This window comes from Benincasa hispida, chromosome 12, assembly GCF_009727055.1.
Source record: "Benincasa hispida cultivar B227 chromosome 12, ASM972705v1, whole genome shotgun sequence".
Lineage (NCBI taxonomy): Eukaryota > Viridiplantae > Streptophyta > Magnoliopsida > Cucurbitales > Cucurbitaceae > Benincasa > Benincasa hispida.
The window spans coordinates 67282737-67304948 of record NC_052360.1 but is presented as its reverse complement, the minus strand read 5'-3'; the positions used below and the strand labels follow the sequence as shown (position 1 = coordinate 67304948).

The 22212-nt window shown below is 34.1% G+C and overlaps 1 protein-coding gene across 1 annotated transcript; it reads right to left on the bottom strand.

The window, feature by feature from the left end:
• Positions 1–9427: 9427 nt before the first annotated feature.
• LOC120067938 (cyclin-U2-1) lies at positions 9428–10710 on the bottom strand. Its single transcript, XM_039019583.1, has 2 exons — positions 10156–10710; positions 9428–9760 (listed from the first exon to the last, which is right to left on the bottom strand). The coding sequence occupies exons 1-2, from the start codon at positions 10566–10568 to the stop codon at positions 9496–9498; spliced, it is 678 nt and encodes a 225-aa protein (XP_038875511.1). The 5' UTR covers positions 10569–10710; the 3' UTR covers positions 9428–9495.
• Between the last annotated feature and the right edge of the window lie 11502 nt (positions 10711–22212).

The window sequence follows — 22212 nt, the reverse complement described above, 5'->3', positions numbered from 1 at the left end:
TACAATTCAATGACTGTTCGCTATATGTGTTTCATGGAAATCCTAACTATGGTGGAAGATGATGACGTTGATGAACCTTGTGTTTACAAGATGATCGTCAATAGTTTAGAAGTTTTCTTAGTATTGTATGTAGACGATATACTACTCATTGGAAATGATGTAGGTCTATTGACTGCAGTTAAGAATTGGCTAGCGACCTAATTCCAAATGAAAGATTTGAGAGAGGCTCAGTTTGTTCTTGGTATACAGATCTTTTGGGATCGTAAGAACAAAGTGCTAGCGCTGTCTCAGGCTTCGTATCTTAACAAGATCTTGCTCAAGTATTCGATGCTGGACTCTAAAAGGGGCCTACTACCATTCAGGCATGGAGTCACTTTGTCTAAGGACATGTGTCCTAAGATGTCTCAAGAGGTTAAGAAGATGAGATAGGTCCCATATGCATCTGCCATTGGCAGTTTGATGTATGCGATGCTCTGCACTAGGTCAGACATCTGCTATGCTGTGGAAATAATTAGTAGGTATCAATTTAACTCAGGCCAGGGTCACTGGACCGCAGTTAAGAGCATCCTCAAGCATCTTTGGAGAACGAGGGACTACATGCTCGTGTATGGGTCTAGGGATTTGATCCTTACTAGATACACGGATTCTAATTTTTAGACTGATAAGGACTCTCGGAAGTTGGGTCAATTTTTACTCTTAACGGAGGAGCTGTAGTGTGGTGGAGTACTAAGCAAGGGTGCATCGCCGACTCCACGATGGAGTCTGAGTACGTAGCGGCTTGTGAAGCTGCTAAAGAGGCTGTCTGGTTCAGGAAGTTCTTGACAGGGCTGGAAGTTGTTCCAGATATGTCTAGGCCCATCACTCTCTATTGTGACAATAGTGGTGCTGTGGCAAACTCCAAGGAGCCCAGGAGTCACAGGCGCGACAAACACATAGAGCGGAAGTATCATATGATCCGCGAGATAGTATATCGAGGAGAAGCGATCATCACAAAGATCGCCTCAGAGCAAAACGTTGCTGATCCGTTTACGAAGGCTCTCATCGCTACAGTGTCTACAGAATCACCCGCGGCTAGACTAAGGCAAGTGGGAGATTTTATTGTACTAGGTTTTTATACCTTAATTTATTGTTTTGTACTTGTTTTTGTACTCCCCACTTTGCTTTAGGAGAAGTGGGAGATTGTTGGGGTTTGTGCCTTAAAGTCTCATATCTTGTAGTTTGTAAACAATTTTGTACAGACACTTGAGATGTATAATATATATGATATTTATTTCACTTCTTGACTTTGTACATTTAGATATATTTTTTTACCACAAACCAATAAATTTAAAATCCCTAGTTGTATTTATGTAACTTAAGCATGTATGTAGTGACATACAAGTGGATCATGTCTTAAGTGACAACCAAAATGGTCTATAGTATATGGATGTAGGACGGAAACCTTATCCTAGTAACGCTACGAACGTGGCCCACTTTGTGAAATAGTTACAAGTATTGTGACTTGTCACAGATGGTCTGATCCTGATCATTCGTGTAGGGGACATGCAGGTGGGAATGTGCTATACAAAGAGTTTGTATAGGACTTGACCACGAAGTATTAACGTCTCATCATATAACTCTGTTCATGACAGAGATTTCATTTCACTAGGATGAACATATGTAACATGACCTCAATCCTGAGTGAGTTGGGAACTCTTGCCATTGAGGGCGGTCCTTTGATTTGCATGAGTGCGAGTGGCCAGAGCGCCAACTCAAACCTACTACTTTGGGGATTCATCTGATTTTGGAGCTGGGAACTTAACTTCACAAGAGAAAGTTCACTACCTTCCCTGGAAGTAGAAGGTAAGTAGATGTTGGCTCTCTTAAGGACTGATCTCGGGGCTTGAACGATGTGGCGCCACACATCTTCTCATGGCTCGAGAGGTGTTCATACATAGTAGGACTATGTTGTATTGTTCATTAGAGGGATCAGTGGTACTTAAGGAATAAGGTGTAACTACAGGGGCAAAACGGTAAATTGGCCCAGCTGTACTTACGAACATCTGTGAAGGGTCATTGTACTGATGATTGGTTATATCCAATGGACATAGAAATATATCTATGGTAAGAAGAGATCAACTATCGGTCTTTAGTGGAATGCCTGGAAACTAACGGATGGTGGATATCGTGGCTAAAGAGTTTAGTCAGTTATTCATATACGGTTGGAGCTTCGAGCCATATGTCTATAAGGTCTCCTTGGTAGCTTGGATACAAATTGAGAATTAGTTTTTGGGTTAGTTTGAAATGTTCAAATTGACAAGAGGGAGTTCGATTATATATGATATAATTGAACTAGTTAATTATATATAATGTAATTAACTTTATGTATGAGATACATGAGAAAATTGGATATAAATATGATTTATATCTAGTGGCGGAAAAATACTATAGTTAATATATGATATGATCCATAGGTTATGAATATAATGTGATTATATTTATTGTCTATTAATTGGACGGTTAAGGGATAATAGGTCGACATCTCTTCTGTTTTCATAATGGATAAGTAAGTTGAAGAATCTCTTTGAGACACTTAAATAGCTCACGGTGTGTTAAGCATTGGATGTGCAGACATAGTGTTGAAGTGTGTCATCGTTTAGTAAAATCAGTGCATATACGATAGTGCTGAACGATCGCTTACCTATACGATAGTGCTGAGCGATTGCTTAACGCTTACACCCATGCGTGCTATTTACTAAACGATCGTTTACTTTTTCTAAACGATTGTTTAGCACCCGATATTTACTAAACGATCGTATAGGCGATTGCTTAGCTTTTCCTACATGATTCTTTAGACGATCGCTTACCTTTTCCTACACAATCGTATACTTCATCTAAACGATCAAGCATTTTGTCTATACAATAGATGAGCCTTGCTCCCACTTGCTTGATTGTTGTATATGATCTCCCTTCCTCCTTCCCTCTACCAAATCTGAACAAAGCCCACCCTTTGGATTCTCACTTCGAGAATACTGAGGGCTCTGAATGGTGGTGTCGTCCCTATTTCCTTCTGTTCGTGTGGAGACTGTTCGAGGTAGATGATTGAGATTTGCTGAACGATAGCTTGTCGTTCCAGCGATAGCGAGATTTGCTGTGAAGAAAAAGTCTTCAACTGGTATGATCTCTTGATCTCTTATTTATTGTTCCTTTGAGCATGCCAGAAATTTAACATTATGAATGCATATTAGTATATTTGAATGTATATGTGGAAATTCTGTCACAATAAATTGGAAAGATATGCTTCCGCTCGTAGGTACTCTTGAATAAGGGTTCCTTTAATGTGTTCCTGCTATTGCCAAAAACTTGGTTAGTGTTTCAAAACTTGCTCAAGAAAATGCTATTTTCATTGAGTTTCACAGTGATTACTGTGTTGTTAAGGATAAGTATACTAGAAAACCTCTATTGAAAGGAGTGTTTAAAGATGGCCTATATCAATTAGAGGGGGCTGAAGTGAATCCAAGTGTTATGTTCGATGAAGAGAAAGGGAAATCCCATAAGGCTATATACAAAAATAATGGTTTAGCTACTTTTACTTTATCTAATTTTGGAATTAGTGTGAATGTTGTTGAATCTAAGGTTATATGGCATAGAAGGTTAAGTCATCCATCTATGAAAATTTTAGATTCTATACTAAAAAGTTGTAATCAAGTAGTTAAATCAAATGAAGCTACATTGTTTAGTGAATCTTGTTAATTTGGAAAAACCCATTCGTTGCAGTTTTCTTCCTCTAGTACTTGTGCCAAGAATAAGTTTGATATTATTCACACTAATGTCTAGGGGCTAGCACCTGTAACGTCAACAAATGGCTTTAGATATTATGTGTTGTTCTTAGATGACTATAGCAGGTTCCTATGGCTTTATCCCCTTAAATAGAAATCGGACACACTGGTAACATTTAAACATTTTCTTCAACTAATAAAAACTCAATTCAATACTAATATTAAAGCTCTTTAGTCTGATAATGGGGGAGAGTTCACTAAGATTCATCAGCTGCGTTTATCACTTGGAATTGCTTATCGTTTCTCTTGTCCTTACACTTTAGCCCAAAATGGTCGAGCATAGAGGAAACACAAACACTACTTGAAATATGGCTTACATTGTTGGCTCAAGCTTCCATGCCATTTCACTTTTGGTGGGATGCATTTCTAAATGCAACGATTCTCATCAATGGTCTCCCAACACTAGTTCTAAATGGCAAATCTTTGCTACAACTTCTACACAATAAGAAGCTTGATATTTCTCATATTCAGATATATGGCTGTGCATGTTATCTGTGTCTCCTTCCATATCAATAACACAAATTCCGGTTTCACTCTGAAAAGTGTGTTTATTTGGGGCCAAGTATAACTCACAAGGATCATCGGTGTTTAACAAAATATGGTAAGATTTTTGTTTCTAGAAATGTTACATTTGACGAGCATGATTTTCCTTTTTCCTCTGGTTTTCAGCTTGAGATGTTAAACCCATTGGGCTAGCCCACTCATTCCTATCCCACTACTCGTTTAACTAATCTATATTTCTCTCCTCTAATAAATAACCTTCCTAATCCTTAATCGTTGCCCCCTATATCGATATCTCGACCTAATAATGGACCCGTTTCTCCAAGTCCTTCTGTTCTTCCAAGCCCATCAGCCCCTTCTTCCACTAAGCCATCCAACCCATCATCACCAAACACCCACATCCCCTTGACCCAACCTAATAACTCATCACTGATTTCATCCAACATCTGTTCTACACCTACCCAACTGATATCCTCTTCTCCTGTCGTCTGTCCTCTGAATCCCATTTCACTTGTACATTCACCATTGAACTCCACCTCTTTTTATGAAACTGTATTTCCTTCTCCCCTACAACCCTCTCATCCTATGATAATAGAGGAAAAACAGGAATCTTTCAACCAAAAGCATGGCTCACAAAGACAACAAAGGACTGGACATTGACGAAATTGACGAGGGTCAATGATGCTCTATGCACTCCTCAATGGAAAGAGGCTAGGGAGTGTGATTATATTTCTCTTTTTAAAAATAAGACTTGACACTTAGTTCCTCCTTCTCCCCTTCTCAATGTGCTGGGAAATAAGTGGATATTTTGGTTGAAAAAGAACCCTAATGGTTCGATTAAAAAAATACAAGGCACGATTGGTTGCAAAAGGGTTTCATCAGCACCCAGAGGTAGATTTTTTTAGACTTTTAGCCCAGTAGTAAAGGCCTTGACTATTCGAGTCATTTTGAGTATTGCAGTTACTAAAGGTTGGGATCTTCGACAATCAGATTTTAACAATACTTTCCTCAATGACTTCCTCAAAGAAAATGTGTATATGCATCAACCGCTAGGATATGTTGATGTTCGAGGTGAGATACATCGTTGTATTTTTCATTCAAGATTTTCTATCATCTTGTTACTTGTCTATGTGGATGATGTTATAATTATCAGCAACAATTGTCAACTTATTAATTAGCTCATTCAAACTCTGTTTGCATTAAAGGATTTAGGCGCCTTAAATTATTTTCTAGTATTCAAATTCATTAACTCAATTATGGGTTCATACCCACTAAATCCAAATATGTTGACAATCTCTTACATAAGCTAGAATTATCTAACCTCAAACCAATTACATCTCCTTGCTTAAAGAATACACATCTATCTCTATCTAATAGGGTTCCATTGGTTGATCCCTACTTGTATCGAAGTACTATTGGTGCTCTACAGTACTTGACTCATACACGACCCGATATTGCCTATATTGGAAATCATTTAAGTTAATTCTTAAAAATCTCAACGGATGTTCATTGGCAAGCCACTAAACGCATACTTCGGTATGTGAGTGGCACTCGATATTTTAGTCTTTTGTTTAAATCGGGTGCGAATTTAGATATTACAACCTGCTTCAATGCAGATTGGGCTTTTAATATTGATGACCGAAAATCAGTGGTTGCATACTGTGTATTTGTTGAGAATAATCTTGTCTCCTGGTCTTCTAAAAAAACTGCAGTAGCTAGATCAAGCACTGAGTCAGAATATAGAGCTCTTGTTCACACCTTCTTAGAGATTATGTGGCTTTAACAGCTACGTAATGAAATTTGGACTCCCTTTTCTCATAAATCGATATTGTGGTATGACAATGTCAGTATAGGGGCTCTTGCTACAAACCCAGTGTTTCATGCTTGCACCAAACATATAGAAATGGACATCCACTTCATATGTGATCAAGTTCTCAAAGAAAAGTTGGAGGTTAGGTATGTTCCTTCCTCAGATCAGTTGGTTGATTGCCTTACCAAACCACTGAAACACTCTCAGTTCTATTGTCTACAAACCAAAGTTCGTATCATTGATGCTCCTGCGAGTTTGAGGGGGGATGTTAGAGAGGATGCCAAGCTGGACAAGTTAAAAAGTCAACAAGTGACATCTTAGGATAGATGTATGTCAGTGTAGGGGCCCTTGCTACAAACCCAGTGTTTCATGCTCGCACTAAACAATATAGAAATTGACATCCACTTCATATGTGATCAAGTGCTCAAAGGAAAGTTGGAGGTTAGGTATGTTTCTTCCTCAGATCAGTTGGCTAATTGCCTTACCAAACCATTTGACACACTCTCAGTTCTACTGTCTACAAACCAAAGTTCGTATCATTAATGTTCCTGCAAGTTTGACGGGGGGACGTTAGAAAGGATGCCAAGCTGGACAAGTCAAATGAGAATCAAGCGTGGGGCTTGAAGACCCTACCGCATTCCGGCCCCGGGGCCTTCAATTGTCTTTTCTCCTCTTTCACCAGTGAGTGGTGAGTTTCACGCCCAGTGTGCTTCTTTCACGACATGCTCTGGTCCCGGGTGTCTTCTAGTGGTCAACAAGTGACATCTTAAGATAGATGTGCCACATCACAATTTAGCACCAAGCATGGCAGATGATAAGGAAGGCAACATTCTGTTATGATTCCTCCATTATATGGTTTTATTGCCTTCTTATTCCTTTCATCTGATTGGGCCATCTGTCTAGTTTGTTCAGCATTTTATTATTCATTTAATTATTTTTATTTTCATTCTTTGTAGCCCTAAATTGGGTATTTCTCTGTATAAATAAGTCTTTAGTACCTTTGTAATGAATAAGAAAAATCTCTAAACATTTCCCTCATCTTATCTGATTCCCAAACTTTAACTCTATTGTGAATTGGTTTTGAGATGGAATAGAATCTCATATTTTCTCTAATAGAACCCCACCAACCTTGACCATTCTCATCTAAAATCTACCTTCTCAGATTTTTCGATTAAATTGTTCAAAATTGGTAGCCACTTTCTTCAAGAAACATGCAAAAGGTAAATCATGAAAATCATGAACCGAGAAGGATGCGTATCTAAATTCCAGATATGTCGTTGCATTGGCTCTAGAATTCTTATTTTGTCTTTGCTTTCTTCTTGAAATTTCATAGATGGATGTTCTTTTAACACTCCTTTTATTTTGATATGGTTCTAAGTTCAAAATTTGTATGGCACCATGCATCTAGAGATGTCCAATTTTCCCACAGGGAAGGGCCCCGCGGGGCCTCGTCTCGAACGGGGCGGGGATTCCCCGATTAGGCGAGAAATGAGGGAAGGAGTGAGGGAAAAAAATTTTCGTGAGCTAAACGACATTCCCCGTCCCCGCCTCCGGCCCCGACCCCACACTATTTCCCATCCCCGCCTCGATTAGTTTTTACATATTTATTTAGTATAGTTATCTAATTTTATGTTATTATTATTATTATTATATAAATATTACATTTAAATTTCAAATTTTATTATTTATTGGGAAATATAATGAATATGTTTAAATTGAAGGTTTCAATTTAGATTATATATGTGAATAATTTGATTTATATTTATTTTTTCTACTAAAAAAATTAATTAATTTTTTTTAGGCCAAAATTTGAGTAATTTATCTTTAAATTCAAATTATCATTCAAAACTAACCATAATAAACAATTTAGTGATAAAATTAATTATTTAATTAAAATTTGCTCACATTAGTGATTAAAATTAATTGACTTTTTACCCAAAAAAAAGTAACAGGAAAAAATTCTCCGCGGGAAACCCAATTCCCGCGAAATCCCCGTCTCGATCCCCGTGGGAAATTCTACGGGGATGGAGAATGAAATGGGAAACGGGGACGGGGATGGGGAATGACATCCCCAGCCCCAGCCCGTCCCGTAAACTTCTCTACATGCATCTGAAGATCTCCACATGTTTTACTGTTTTTCAGTGGATTTTGTAGACGAGAGTAATTTGTACTTGCTTAGTTCAATATTTAAAGAGCTAAAATGATTATTATTGCAAACATACTTCTTTAGGCTTAGTTGTATTTACAAATATTTGTGAATAATGCTCAAACTTGCATGCAATATAATTAAAATTTCCTACACTAATGAATAAAGAATTTTAATTAATTTAATTACTTAAACAATTTTCTTTTTAACGATACAAAGTTTAAATAATAGTATCTTGAAGCATTGACTAATTTTTTAGGTTTTCAAATCTCTACGGTTAATTTTTAGGATAATTATTTTAAATGAAAAAACTGTTGAAAATATTTTTAAATATAACAAAATGTCATTGTTTATCCGTGATAGACACTAATAAACACTGATAGACATTTATTAGTGTCTATCAATGATAGACGGTGACATATGATAGTGGTTTAATATTGTCTATCATTGTCTATCACTAATAATTGTAAATAAATCGTCACATTTTACTATATTTGAAAACATCCATGATTTTTAACTCTGACGTTACAATTATTTACTTTAAAATTTTCAAAATCCGAAAAATGAACTAATTCGTTAATATACACAAAAAGGAAGCAACCAAAATTTAACAGAAGATGGGCACATGACCCATTGAAAGATTCATGTTAGGCATGAGTTTTAAGACATGGGACTCATGTAGGACCCTATGGTTTAGACAGGTGACTCATGACCAATATACCTCTCTATTAATTCAAGCACCAATAACTTTTATTAGCTACCCACCTCACTAGTATTACAAGGCAATTGAATCTTATGTTCACTAAGTGATAAATTATTTCATCAATTGAATAATTCAATATGGTTATTTGTATTTAATTACACCACTATATGAGAAAAAGAGACATAGAGAGGTAGATTTAGCATATAAAAATTAAGGACAAGGAAGACAATGATCCAAGAACATCTCTCCAAAATTGTCCTTTTCAATACATTAAACTATGAATCAACATAGTGAGTTACATAATTAAAAAGAAAAAGAAGGGTCCTTTGTATTACATGAGTAAACATTAAGCAAGTGTCGGCAAATGTAACATTTTAATATATATATAAATATTATAAACTATACAATAGCGGCAGCTTTGAATCATTATAACAAAGAGCCTAACTATATATAAAATAATGATAATAATAAAGAAAGACAAGTGTATAAATTACTCATTAATTATAAGCTTTGATTTTTACAACATAATACGAGCCATTTGATTATATGTTGTTTGTTGGTTTTGTTTAGATTTCAACTCTTCAGCACATCTTAGTGTCTTCTCTATATGGTATCCTCCACCAATGCTAACTTCTCTCTCTAAATGGCAACAATAACTCTCAAAAACACTTAGATTTACATGACATTTGAATCCCATTAGAAACAAAAAATCAACCTCTAGTTGGTTCATCTCCTTTGTTGTCAATCCTCCAACTCTTGCATAGTATGAATTTCTGTAGTTCCTGTTCCCAAAACAAACAATATGTTTATTAAATTATCACTAAGTAACACATTCTAAACAAGTCACAGTTAACGTTGTCAATGTCATCAACAAAAGCTCAATTGTTCAAATTTTTCATTTTTCATTTTGTTAGATTAGAAGAAATAACATTGCTTTCAATATTTATTTTTTAAAAAGATATTTAATATTATAGGTTTTTATGATTTTTTAGGAACGAAAAAGTTATAGAGACCTCAATCATCAAAATATATAACAGATATATATCAACTTAATTAAATTTGATGAAATATTTATTTAATAAAACTTAAATGAGTATCTAATCAAAAAAGGAAAACCCAAGACCTAACCCAAAAATGGTGAATCTAAGAAATGAGGGAAAAAGAGAGAAAGACTTACATGTCCTCAACGTATTTAGAGGCGACCATGACAGTAGTGATAAGAAGACGATGAACATTCCTAAGAGTAATCCGAAAGGAAGGATTTTGTTGGCAAAACCGATCAATATAAACGTAAGCAACAACGTAAACACAAGGAGCAGCTCTAGTATAACGAAATATCCTCTCCAAATAACACTGAATCGACATGTCGGGCGCCTCATGGCAGTCGAAAACGACACCCGCCCTGGACGACGAGTGATCTCTACAAATGGACATGTAGTTTTTGGCAATCCGATGGTTTCTAGCCATACTTCTCTCGATCAAAGAAGCAACAACACTGATTACTAATGGGATTTTAGAATCCTCATTGTATGAATACAAATCAGATCGAAGCTTTCTTGGGGAAATTGGAATATTACTGGACTTCGCCATTATTTAATTTTGGTGGGTATTTTCTTTATAAATAGAAGTGAAGAGAAATGGAAGAGATTTTTATAGGGGGGTTTTTGGAAGGTGGGTGGAAGGTGAGGGAAAAAGATGAAGATCGAGAAATAAGATATGGGTGCCTGTTGTTTAGAATGACAAAGTACAAACAAAACAGCTAAGCTTTTAATGAATTGAATATTACACATAAAAATTATATCTTTTTATTTATTTTTATTTTTATTTAAATATTTTTTAATGTTTTAATTAGAGGGTCGCCGACAGTGGTGAAGAGGGAGGGAGAAGGAAAAGGGGAAGGAGATATTAATGATTAAGTCATACTTTTGTGCATCATGAACTGCACGTACGTATATTTCTTTGCGATTCACTTTAATTATATAACAAAATAATAATAATAATAATAATAATTACAAAAAAGTAATAAAAATAATTAAGAAAAATTTTTCATGTGACAAATTATAATCTAAATTGTGGCTCGATAAGTGAATGAATTATATCATATTCCTTTTTTTGGTAAGATATGTTTGTGAGTGATTTTTAAAATGGTTAAAATTATTTTTTTCATTTTAAAAATAATTTGTAATATATTTTTAATCATTCGAAACCAATTCTAGTGACATAGGAATTACATTTAAAAGTGTAAAATTATAAATTAAATTTATTTGGAGTGATAAAAGATGTGTCTAATTCAAAGTGATTTTGAATATGGGAAAAGTGATTTTAACCATTTTAAAAATCACTCCTAACACATTCACTTAATGATTTTAGGCTTAGTTTTCATTTTTGATCCTATGTTTCAAAATGCTACACATTTAAGCTCCATTTGGTAATCATTTCGTTGTTTATTTTTTGTTTTTGAAAATTAAATCTATTTACTTCTGATTTCTTATAATGATTTGCTCTTAAGTATCAGTTGAATTTTTAATTGAATTCCAAAAACAAAAATAGGTTTCTGAAAGCTACAGCCCTGTTTGGTAATCATTTTGTTTTTTGCTTTTGTTATTGAGAGTTAAGCCTGTATCATCCACATTTCTTACTATGATTTTCATCTTTATTAAGTACAATGGTTGAATTTTTAGTCAAATTAAAAAAAAGAAAAGTAACTTTTTGGAAGCTACTTTTTTTAGTTCTAAAAAATTGGCTTGATTTTTTAAACAATTGGTGAAAAGTAGATAACAAAGAAAGAAATTTGGAGGTGGAAGTTGTGTTAATAGGCTTAATTTTCAAAAACAAAAACAAAAAACAAAATGGTTACCAAACGGGGTCTACTTTTTTAGTTTTCAAAAATTGACTTGGTTTTTTAAGCCATTAATAAAAAATAGATAACGAATGAAGAAATTTAAGAGTGGAAGTAGTGTCTTTAGGCTTAATTTTCAAAAACAAAAAGCAAAAAAAACCAAATAGTTACCAAAAGAGAGCTTATTCATTAAGTTTTGAGCTTGATTTCAATTTAAGTCTCTAGGTTTCAAAAAGTTATAATTTTACTTTTGAAGTTTGAGTTTTGTTTCAATTTAATCTATAGGTTTCAAAATTTACACTTATAATTTTTCACTAAATTTGACATTAATATCTATTAAATAATTTAAAATAATTATGATGTGAAAATTTAAAATTAACTTTAATAGTGATGAAAAAAATAATAAAACTTAATTAACTATCAATTTTTAAAAAAAAAATTCAAGTAATTAATAAACATTAATATTAAAGACACAAAATAAGTATTTAGTAAAAAATCGAAGTTAAGTAAAAGTGTAAATCTCGTAATAATTTACATAATAATCTCAAAATCTAGAGACCAAATTGAAACACAACTCACCTCTGGAAGGTAAAAAAAATAGAAACTAAAATTTGAATATATTATTTGAGGTTGAGTGGAAAGTTGAAATGAAAAAATATTTGAAAGGTGTATAAATGGGGTGGGGTTTTGGGGGAGTACGAAGGTACCAGAGTCACACGTGCAGTGTTTCTTTGACTCTATTTTTTAAACTTTTTAAGAGTAATTTTTTGGGTTATTGATGGATACTCCATGTTGTTTTGTTGATGAGGAGGCCGGCGAGAAAGTTGCATATCGAAAACAACAAATTTGGTCAGCTTCAGAAGGCAGAAGATTACGGATCCCTGTTTCTTTTCCTTTTTTTTTTGGCAGTTTTTTCATGTGGTCACTCACATCTTAATATTTACTATTAAACTATATAGTTAATTTGAGTTGCTTTTTCTATTATTAAATTTACTGTAAGGGTACATTGACTTGTTAATTGGAGAGGTGTTAAAATTTCGGTCATAAATTCATCGGAGCTAAAAGCTCCAATAAGTACCTCTCTCTCTTAGAACGTGCACTTTCAACATAACACAACATTTCAATATTCTATATTCTCTCTATTTTTTCATATTTCTTTCATTAGGATTTGTTAGAATCGGCTACCCTCTGATAAGATTTGATAGCAACGAATAGTCACAAATGACAATCGTTAGAAAAAACGGAACCTACAAAACAGGAACTTATTACAAGCTGAGTCGCGGATCTCCCTCTCCTTAAAACGTTTTGCGGCTCTGCACAAGTGTGCAATCAATTCTATAGAAGTGTCATGTCCTTCCCAAGATAAAACAACCAAGAATTTACAAAACTGTCTTGATTGGAGCTGCACTAGACCCGACCGAAAAACGACACACTTTAGGACTGAGATGCTCGGAAAACGGGAATGGAAAATGGAAAGAAAGAAGAGATCGAGAGAGAAAATCTGTTAAGATGTGAAAATGAGATGTGAAGACTGATGAAAGGACTCGTGCCTTTTATAGGCCTTGAAGGCCAACTGCTGCGTGAAACTGACGTGGAGAGAGGCCCGTAGAGCCATATAATGTGCGCATAATTAGACGTGGACGGAATACTGGATCGTCGACGTGAGCGGAAGACTAGGACCTTTTCTTTCATTTATTTTAAAATAATAAAAAGAAAAATTAAATAAATAATATAGTAATAATATTTTTCAATAAAAAATAACCACACACACACGCGCCTCGCCACGCCAGACGACTGGCAACGTGCACGTGTAGAATATCCACCTTACCCACATTTATGGGTCTCTTCACTCCCTCTAGAATATGGGTACCCCTTGGGACCCAAACCCATAGCCCAAAGTGGAAGTATAAGAAGAAGACTCCTCTTTAAAAAATAAGCAATGTGAGATTCTCAACCAAATGTTTTTTCCCTTTAAAAAACTTGAATTTTCACCAACAATCCCCCACTTAAAAATTTTAAAAAACATAAGAAAAGCATTTTTCATCGAACAATATTAGTATATACAATACTGTGCATAAGCAAAGATATTTTACAACTTAAACCTTTACATAGATGATTCAGAATATACAAGAGTAACTCATGGTTTTGAACTTTTTCTCTAACAACATCTCACACATAGTATCATTAAGGTGTAGTTTGAAAGCCCGTACTTTAAGACCTAGCATGTGTATCCCGGTTTAGTGAACGCTCTAGAGAGTTTGCCAAGAACTCCATAGGAAGCGGCCCCCACTTCCATATTCACACAGGTGAGTCTATCAAGAGTACTCTTGTAGCTAGGTACCCCACTTGACATCAAGTATAGATCTCATTAAGAACTAAGTTCAACTTTTCTTACGCTTTAGGATATCATGCTCAGACTTTAGGTCATAGGAAGGGAATTCTGTATTCGTTTTAGCATGATTCACTACATATCACTTGCGATCAGTTATTACTCATTGAACCTATTTCTTGGGATCTCCAGTCTACAAGTTGGGTTTTCCTCACAGGTGATTCATCTCTCTATAGGTATGAGGCCCATCCTTTCTGAGGTTTTGAAAACCTTCTCTCTAGCCAGTCCTTTCGTCAAAGGATCTGCTAAGTTTTCGCCAGCTCGTATGTGATCCACTCTAATTGCACCAGTAGTGAGGAACTCTCTGATGGTACTGTGCTTATGACGTATTTGTCATCTCTTTCCGTTGTAATAACGGTTTTGAGCTTTTACGATTGCTGCAGTACTATCGTAATGGATCAATGTGACTGATATCAACTTTTTCCATATGGGAATCTTTGATAGCAGACTTCTAAGCCAGCTTGCTTCTTCATTAGTTGTTGCTAGTGTTATCACTTTTGACACCATCGTAGATTGGGCTAGTATAGTCTATTTCTTGGACTTCCAAGAGACAGATCTGCTTGTTATATTGAAAATATAGCCATTTGTAGCCTTTGAATCATCTGAGAGAGAGTTCTAGTCAGCATCGCTAAACCTTCTAGAACAGTGGGAAACTTCTGATAGGGTAAACCTAGGTTTTGGATTTTCTTCAAGTACCTCATAATCCTTTCTCTAGCAATCCAATGTTCTATATTAGGTCTACTTGTACACCTACAACATAAGTTATATCAGGCCTAATGCAGTCAACAACGTATCTGAGACTACCTATGATGCTCGCATACTCAGTTTGATTAACACTGTCATCAATGTTTTTGAACAACTTAACAATAGGGTCATAAGGAGTACATGTTGGTTTACATTCAAAGTAATTATATTTCTTTATAATCTTTTCTACATAATGAGATTGATCTAAAGAAATTCCCTTTTCAAACCTAGTCATTTTTATGCCTAAGATTACACTTGTTTCTCCTAAGTCTTTCATATCAAAGTTTACACTCAACGTGGATTTTACATCATTTATGACGTGCAAGTTCGATCCAGAGATTAACAAATCATCTATATACTGATAGAGTAATCAAGCAAAATGCAGAAGCAATCAGAATCAATAAGCACTCTAATTATACTTAATTTGAGTTTAAAAATATGCATGAACTTTACATTTCATAAGAGGGTTTCAAGATGAACAATACCTTTGAAAATTTTTTGTGATTCCTGCTCCTTTGCACGAAACTTGTCTCCAAATCTACAGTAAAAACTACAACAATGACCTTCTTTACTATCCTCTAACTCAAATTGTGTAGTGGAAAAATTGAATTGAGGGTAATTGAATAAGGAAGAATGAGGGTTTTGGAGAGAAATGTAGAAATCTGGAATTTAGGTTGCATGAAGTCTTCTCATTGCAAATTCTCAACCATTTATCCATGAAAATCATGCAAATCAATGAGTTTCAGCTCATTGACACCTCAAGGTGTTGAACCCAAGTGGGTTAGGTGTTTGATTTGGAGGCATCCACTCCAAACTTGAAAAAGATTGGAAAATTCCACTAATGTGGAATTTCCAATTTTCAAATTTCATTTTTCAAAAAACTTAAATCTAATTTTCAGAAAATTAAAGTTAATTGAATTCAAAATTGAATTTTGAATTTCAAAATTTTGAAAAATGTTTTATTTAAATAATAATTTAATATCAGATATTAAATTAATTAAACACCTAATTTAAACACGAATTCTATTCATGTTAATCAATATTTAAATATTTAAATCTATTTGATTACGTTTAATTTTGATAAATTAAATGTTTAATTATATCGAATATAATTAATCAAACCCTAAATCAAAATTGAATCCTTCAAATTCAAAATCCTAATTTTGAATTTAAACATTTCAAATCCGCTCAATTCGTTAATCTGAGATAAAATTTTAAGAGCTAGTAGAGAGATCTTATGGACCTACAGATCATGAACTCCAACGATTTGAGATTAATTAGCTAAACTTTTTAGACCGAATTAATCAATATTCGTTAACTACCAAGACACACCACTATAGCTCACTCGTTGCATTCTCCTCACTATAGATATATTTCTGTCCACTTTAACCATAATTAGTATGTCGATCCTTCACAAGATATTCGTATTTACAACTAGGTCAAAATTATCGCTTTACCCCTATAAATACATCTTGCTCCTTAAGCTCCCACTGAACCTCTATTGAACAATTAGTTTGTAGTCCAACTAATAAACCATGTCCCTCTCAATCGTGAAAGGGCGGGGCCCATTTGTTCAAGACTAGGAATCAGTACTTAAGAGAATAACCTATCTAAACAAGAGTTCATAGTTAATTTAGGATTGAGGTCGAGTTACTCTAGGTCATCAAATTTTGAAATAGTCAGTTTTAACAGTAAACATTTGTTATAAAGAAAAGTGACTATTTTGAGGTCCGGTCTTATGCAAACATCCTTTGCATAGGATGTTTCCACTCGCATGTCTCCACATGAATGATTTTGGGATCACATCATTTGTATCAATGTACAAAATGGGCCACATCCAACAGTGTTACCAGGATGAGGTATCCAATCTCATCCATATACTTATAGCTATTTTAGCTATATACTAAAACTTGATCTATTTTTATGTCTCCACATAAAGTTAAAGTATTCAAATTAAAGTCATGGATTTGTTTATTGGATTTTTATAACATATGCAATATCAATAACAATTTATTGAATGAAATACTCAATAATTTTTATTGATAAATAAAATATGTTTCTAACATTTACAAACTGCAAGTTTTAGGATATTCCTAACACACGCAGACACAGGATAGTGCAAAGATTATTTTTAAACGTATAGTAGATGCATTTGTTACTTTCATTAACCTTGAAACCTTTAGATAAGATTAGGTTATCAAACTTTTCATGTCATTGCTTAGGAGCTTATTTCAGACCATAAAGAGATTTATCTAGCTAACAAACCTTATTTTCTTAACCATGGACTATAAAGACCTCAAGTTGTTCCATGTAAATCTCTTCTTCAAGTTCATCATTTAGGAAAGCGGGCTTTACATCCATTTGAAGTACTACGAGGTTATAAAGAACAGTGGAGAAAGAAAAGCACGAATTGGGGTAATTCTAGTGACAGGTTAGAAGGTGTCAAAGAAGTCTATGTTTTCTCTTTGTCTAAAGCCCTTTGCCACTAATCTAGCTTTAAACTTGTCAAGTATTCCATCATGTCTAAACTTCTTTCTTAGGATCCATTTGTACCCTATTGCCTTACAACTTGAGGGTAGGTCTACTAAGTGTCAAGACCAATTTGACTCAAGAGAGTCTATCTCATCATTTATAACTTCTTGCCATAAGTTGGTATCTACAGAGGACATGGCATCTTTTAGGTCTCTTGGATCTTCTTCTACAGGTTTGGAAGTCATCCCCAAAATTCTTGACAGTTCTAGACTTTTGCTTTTTCTAGGTTCTGGGTCGACTTCCTTTGTAGAGGTAAGATTTCTAACTAGGATTAGACTACTGGATCCTGAACCCTTATTATTTCTCGATTTAAAGGGAAATATATCCTCAAAGAAGTCAGCATCATTTGACTCAATGATCACTAGGTTTACTAGGTCATAGAACCTATAGTCTTTACTATTTATAGCATAACCTATAAAGACACACGTGTAGGCTCTACTAGCAAACTTTCTTCTTTTAGGGTCTGGAATTCTTACAAATGCTAGACATCCCCAAGTTCTAAAGTATGACAAGTTTGGTTTCTTATACATGAGGACTTCGTAAGGTGAAGTTATATTTTTAGGTTTTGGTATTCTATTTAGAACATAACTCACGGTAAGGATGATTTCATCCCAAATAAGATGTGGCTTTTGAACTGATTAAAATAGCAACTACTAGCTCAACTAAAGTTCTATTTTTCCGTTTGGCTTTCCTTTGATTTCAAGAGAGTAAGGTACAGTATTTTCGTGTATTATTCCGTGTGAGTTAAAGAACTCATTAAAGTTGTCTGAGTCCTACTCAGTTCCCCTATCACTACGAAGTCTTTTAACCTTTATGTTAAACTGATTGTCTATTTCAGTTACAAACAATTTGACAGCATCAAACACATCATTTTTTTTTTTAGCAAATATACAAAAGTGAAATCATAGTAATCATCAATAAAAGTAATAAAGTATCGTTTACTGTTCCTAGTCAAGATGCGATCAAATTCACATAAGTAAAAAAGAATTAAATTTAAAGGCTCAAATTCCATAAGAATAGATTTATGCGGAGTTTCAGTTATTTTAGTCTAACTACAATACTCATATTTGTCAAAATCATTCGTGGACAACTTGGATATCATTTCCAGCCTAATCATGTTACTAATTAATCTCTTATTAACATGACAAAGTCTAGCATGCCAAACATTCAAGGAACACAGCATATAAACAAAATATTTCATTTTATTTATGTCTAGGTTTAATTTGAACATTCCTTCAGTTGTATAATCCTTCCCTACAAATACATTATTCTTAGTAAGGGTATATAAATCTGCCCCTATTGTTTAGGTAAACCCGGTCTTGTTGAGAAGATAGTATGAGACCAAGTTCTTTCTTATCTCCGATGTGTACAGGACCTCTTTCAAGGTGAGAGTCTTCTCGGATGTAAACGTTAGCTCCACCTCGCCGGTTCCTGCTGATAGAGTAAAATGAAATATATGGAAGCTAACAGAATCATTAAGCACTCTAATTACATTAATTTGAATAACAAGCATCCTAAAAACTAAGTTTTAAGTAAAAGGGTTTCAAGTTTTACAACCTTTGTAGATTTCCACTTAATCCTTGTAAGTTCCATGAAATTGACCTTCAATTTCTTTAGTAGACCACCAAGAGTATCTTCTCTACTATTCTCAGCTTTGGATGTGAGTGTTGGAACTCTGAATTGAAAGGGAATTTTGAGTGGTTTGGATAGGGTTCGCTGAAAACTGTTTTCAGCAAAAATATTTTGTAAAAATCAATTGCATGCACATTAAACTGATCAAAATTGAAGTATATATTCAACTGAACCATGTAAGTTCTCATTCAATCAGTCATTTGACACTTCAAATAGCACTATATGAGTGAGCTAGGTGTTAATGTAAGGAAAAATCCACTATGAAATTGACTTTAGGATAAATCCACTAACATAACTAATTTTCAATTTTAATTATATTTAATTTAACTTTAAATTAAATGTAATTAAAACTCAATTTCTGAAAAATTAATTTCTCTTAAAATTGAATTGAATTGAATTAATTAATTCAGAAAATTTAATTAATTGAATAATAATTTAATATCAAATATTAAATCAATAAAACATCTAATTTGAACATGAATTTTATTCATGTATTCAATATTTAAATCATTATTTAAACATATTAAACTCTCCAAATAAATTTAATTTCAATAAACTTAAACGTTAATTATATCAAATACAATTATCCAAACCTAAATTGAATTTGAACATTTCAAATTCACTCAATATTCTTATTCAAGGTTTAATCTTTTATAAGCTAGTAGAGGGACCTTATGGACCTACAGATCATGAGCTCCAACGATTTGTGATTAATTAGCTAAACTCTTTATACCGAATTAATCAATATTCGTTAACTACCGAGACATACTACTATAGCTCAATAGTTGCACTCTCCTCATTGTAGATATATTTCTATCCATTTGATTTAACCATAATCAGTAAGTCAATCATTCACAGATTATTCATATTTACAGCTAAGTCAAAATTACTGTTTTATCCCTATAAATACATCTTGCTTCTTAAGTCTCCACTAATCCTCTATTGAATAATTGATTTATAGTCCAACTAATAAAACATATCCCACTCTCTTATGAAAGGGTGGGATCCCTTTGTTCAAGACCAAGAATCAGTACTTAAGGGAATAACCTATCTGCTAACCCTAAAACGGGTAGGAGTGAATTTCTTCTTACAGAACTATGTCCCCAGCTATCTATCTGGTTTTATCCTCAAAATGGGAAGCTTATTGAGCGGTGATGTTGAACCACTTTCACCTATGTAGATCAAAGGATAATCCCGAATAAACAGAAGCTCATAGTTAGCTTAGGATTAAGATCGAGTTACCTTAGGTCATCAATTTAAAATAATCAGTTTTAACAGTAAATGGTTGTTATAAAGAAAAGTGACTATTTCATGGTCCGGTTTTATGCAAACTCTTTTGTATAGGATGTCTCCACTCGCATGTCTCCACTCGCATGTCTCCACATGAACGGTTTCAGGATCACATCGTTTGTATTAATATACAAAGTGGACCACATCCATAGTGTCCCCAGGATGAGGTACCCAATCTCATCCATATATTTATAGACCTTTTTGTCTATATACTAAAACTTGAGCATCTTTTATGTCTCCACATAAAGTTAAAGCGTTCATACTATAGCCATGGGTTTTGTTTATTGGATTTTATAACAGAATGCAATTTCAATAACACTTTTATTTAATGAAGTCTCAATAATACTTTTATTGCAAAAATAGAATATGTTTAAAAAAATGAACTGCGAGTTTTAAGACATCCCCAACAATCTCCCACATGGATTAAAACTTCAATGAGTTACAAATATATACAAATATTCAATGGTGAGGAAAATAGTTAAAATACAGAAACTAGGGCATCTTTATGAAGGAAATTAAACACGAGGATTTCCATGAGTAGCGGAAGGGATCGTTCCAAATTCCGTTCGAATGAACACAAACAATTACAGTCTTAAAACAGAAACTAACAGGTTATGCTTATCTAGAAATTACAGCATGTTATATGATGAAACAAGGAATAGAAGATGCATACCTATGAAGAACCTTCAAGAATCCCTCGATCAGTCCAAAGCGTCCAACAATGCACTCGAACGCAACGACCAGTACAGCCGACGAACACGAACACAACGAACAGAGCCAACAGCTCCTCGAACCCAATCGAGTCCAACTCAATTCACGAACTGAGTAAAGACACTACCACAAGTGTTACCTTAGTATTCTTGATATGAGAATCCAAGAGTTGTGGGCTCTATATGATCTTGGCTTAAGGAAGAGACTGGAGGTCTACGATCGAGTAGGCGATCGAGCAAGTGGGAGATAAGAAGCTGGTCTATCATATAGATGATGTGCTCGATCGTTTAGTAAATGGCAGCCTATTGCATAGACTATGCTACTCGATCGTGTAGCAATGATCAGCTGAATGACTATCGTATAGTCAACTCTATACGATCATTTAGTCTCTGTCAACGCTATCGCTTAGTGAAACTCTTTCACTTGATAGCTTGTCTCCGTGAGTCATTTCCGAATGAATCAACTTCTAAATTTAGGAAAATAATTTGTCTTTTATCTAACGGTTACCATAAAATTTCTAATAACCTCTCACTCAACCGGTTATTAAAGAAAAAGAATTAATCATCATATAATTAATATATTACAAATAAATATGATAACCAACTTATCATATTATATATATAACCTATAGTTTTAATATTTCATCTCATGAAACATATAAACCATAACTCTTTTTCTATTTTATGGTACTTGGTATAAATCATATTTATATCAATTCCTCCAAATAATATATCTTATACATCATACCAATTATATCACATATAATTGAATTTTCTCTTGTTAATTTGAACACTTCAAACTAACCCCAAAATCTGATTCTCTACGTGAACCCATTGAGCTACCAAGGGAACCTTATGAACCTATAGCTTGAAGCTCCAACGGTATATGAATAACTGACTAAACTCTTTAGTCACGAGATCTACCATCCATTAATTGTCAGGCACTCCACTAAAGACCGACAACTGCACTCTTCTCATTAAAGATATATTTCTGTGTCCATATTAACCAATCAACAGTGCGATAACCCTTCACAAATTGCTCGTAAGTACAGCTGGGCCAATTTACCATTTTGCTTCTGTAGTTACATCTAACTCCTT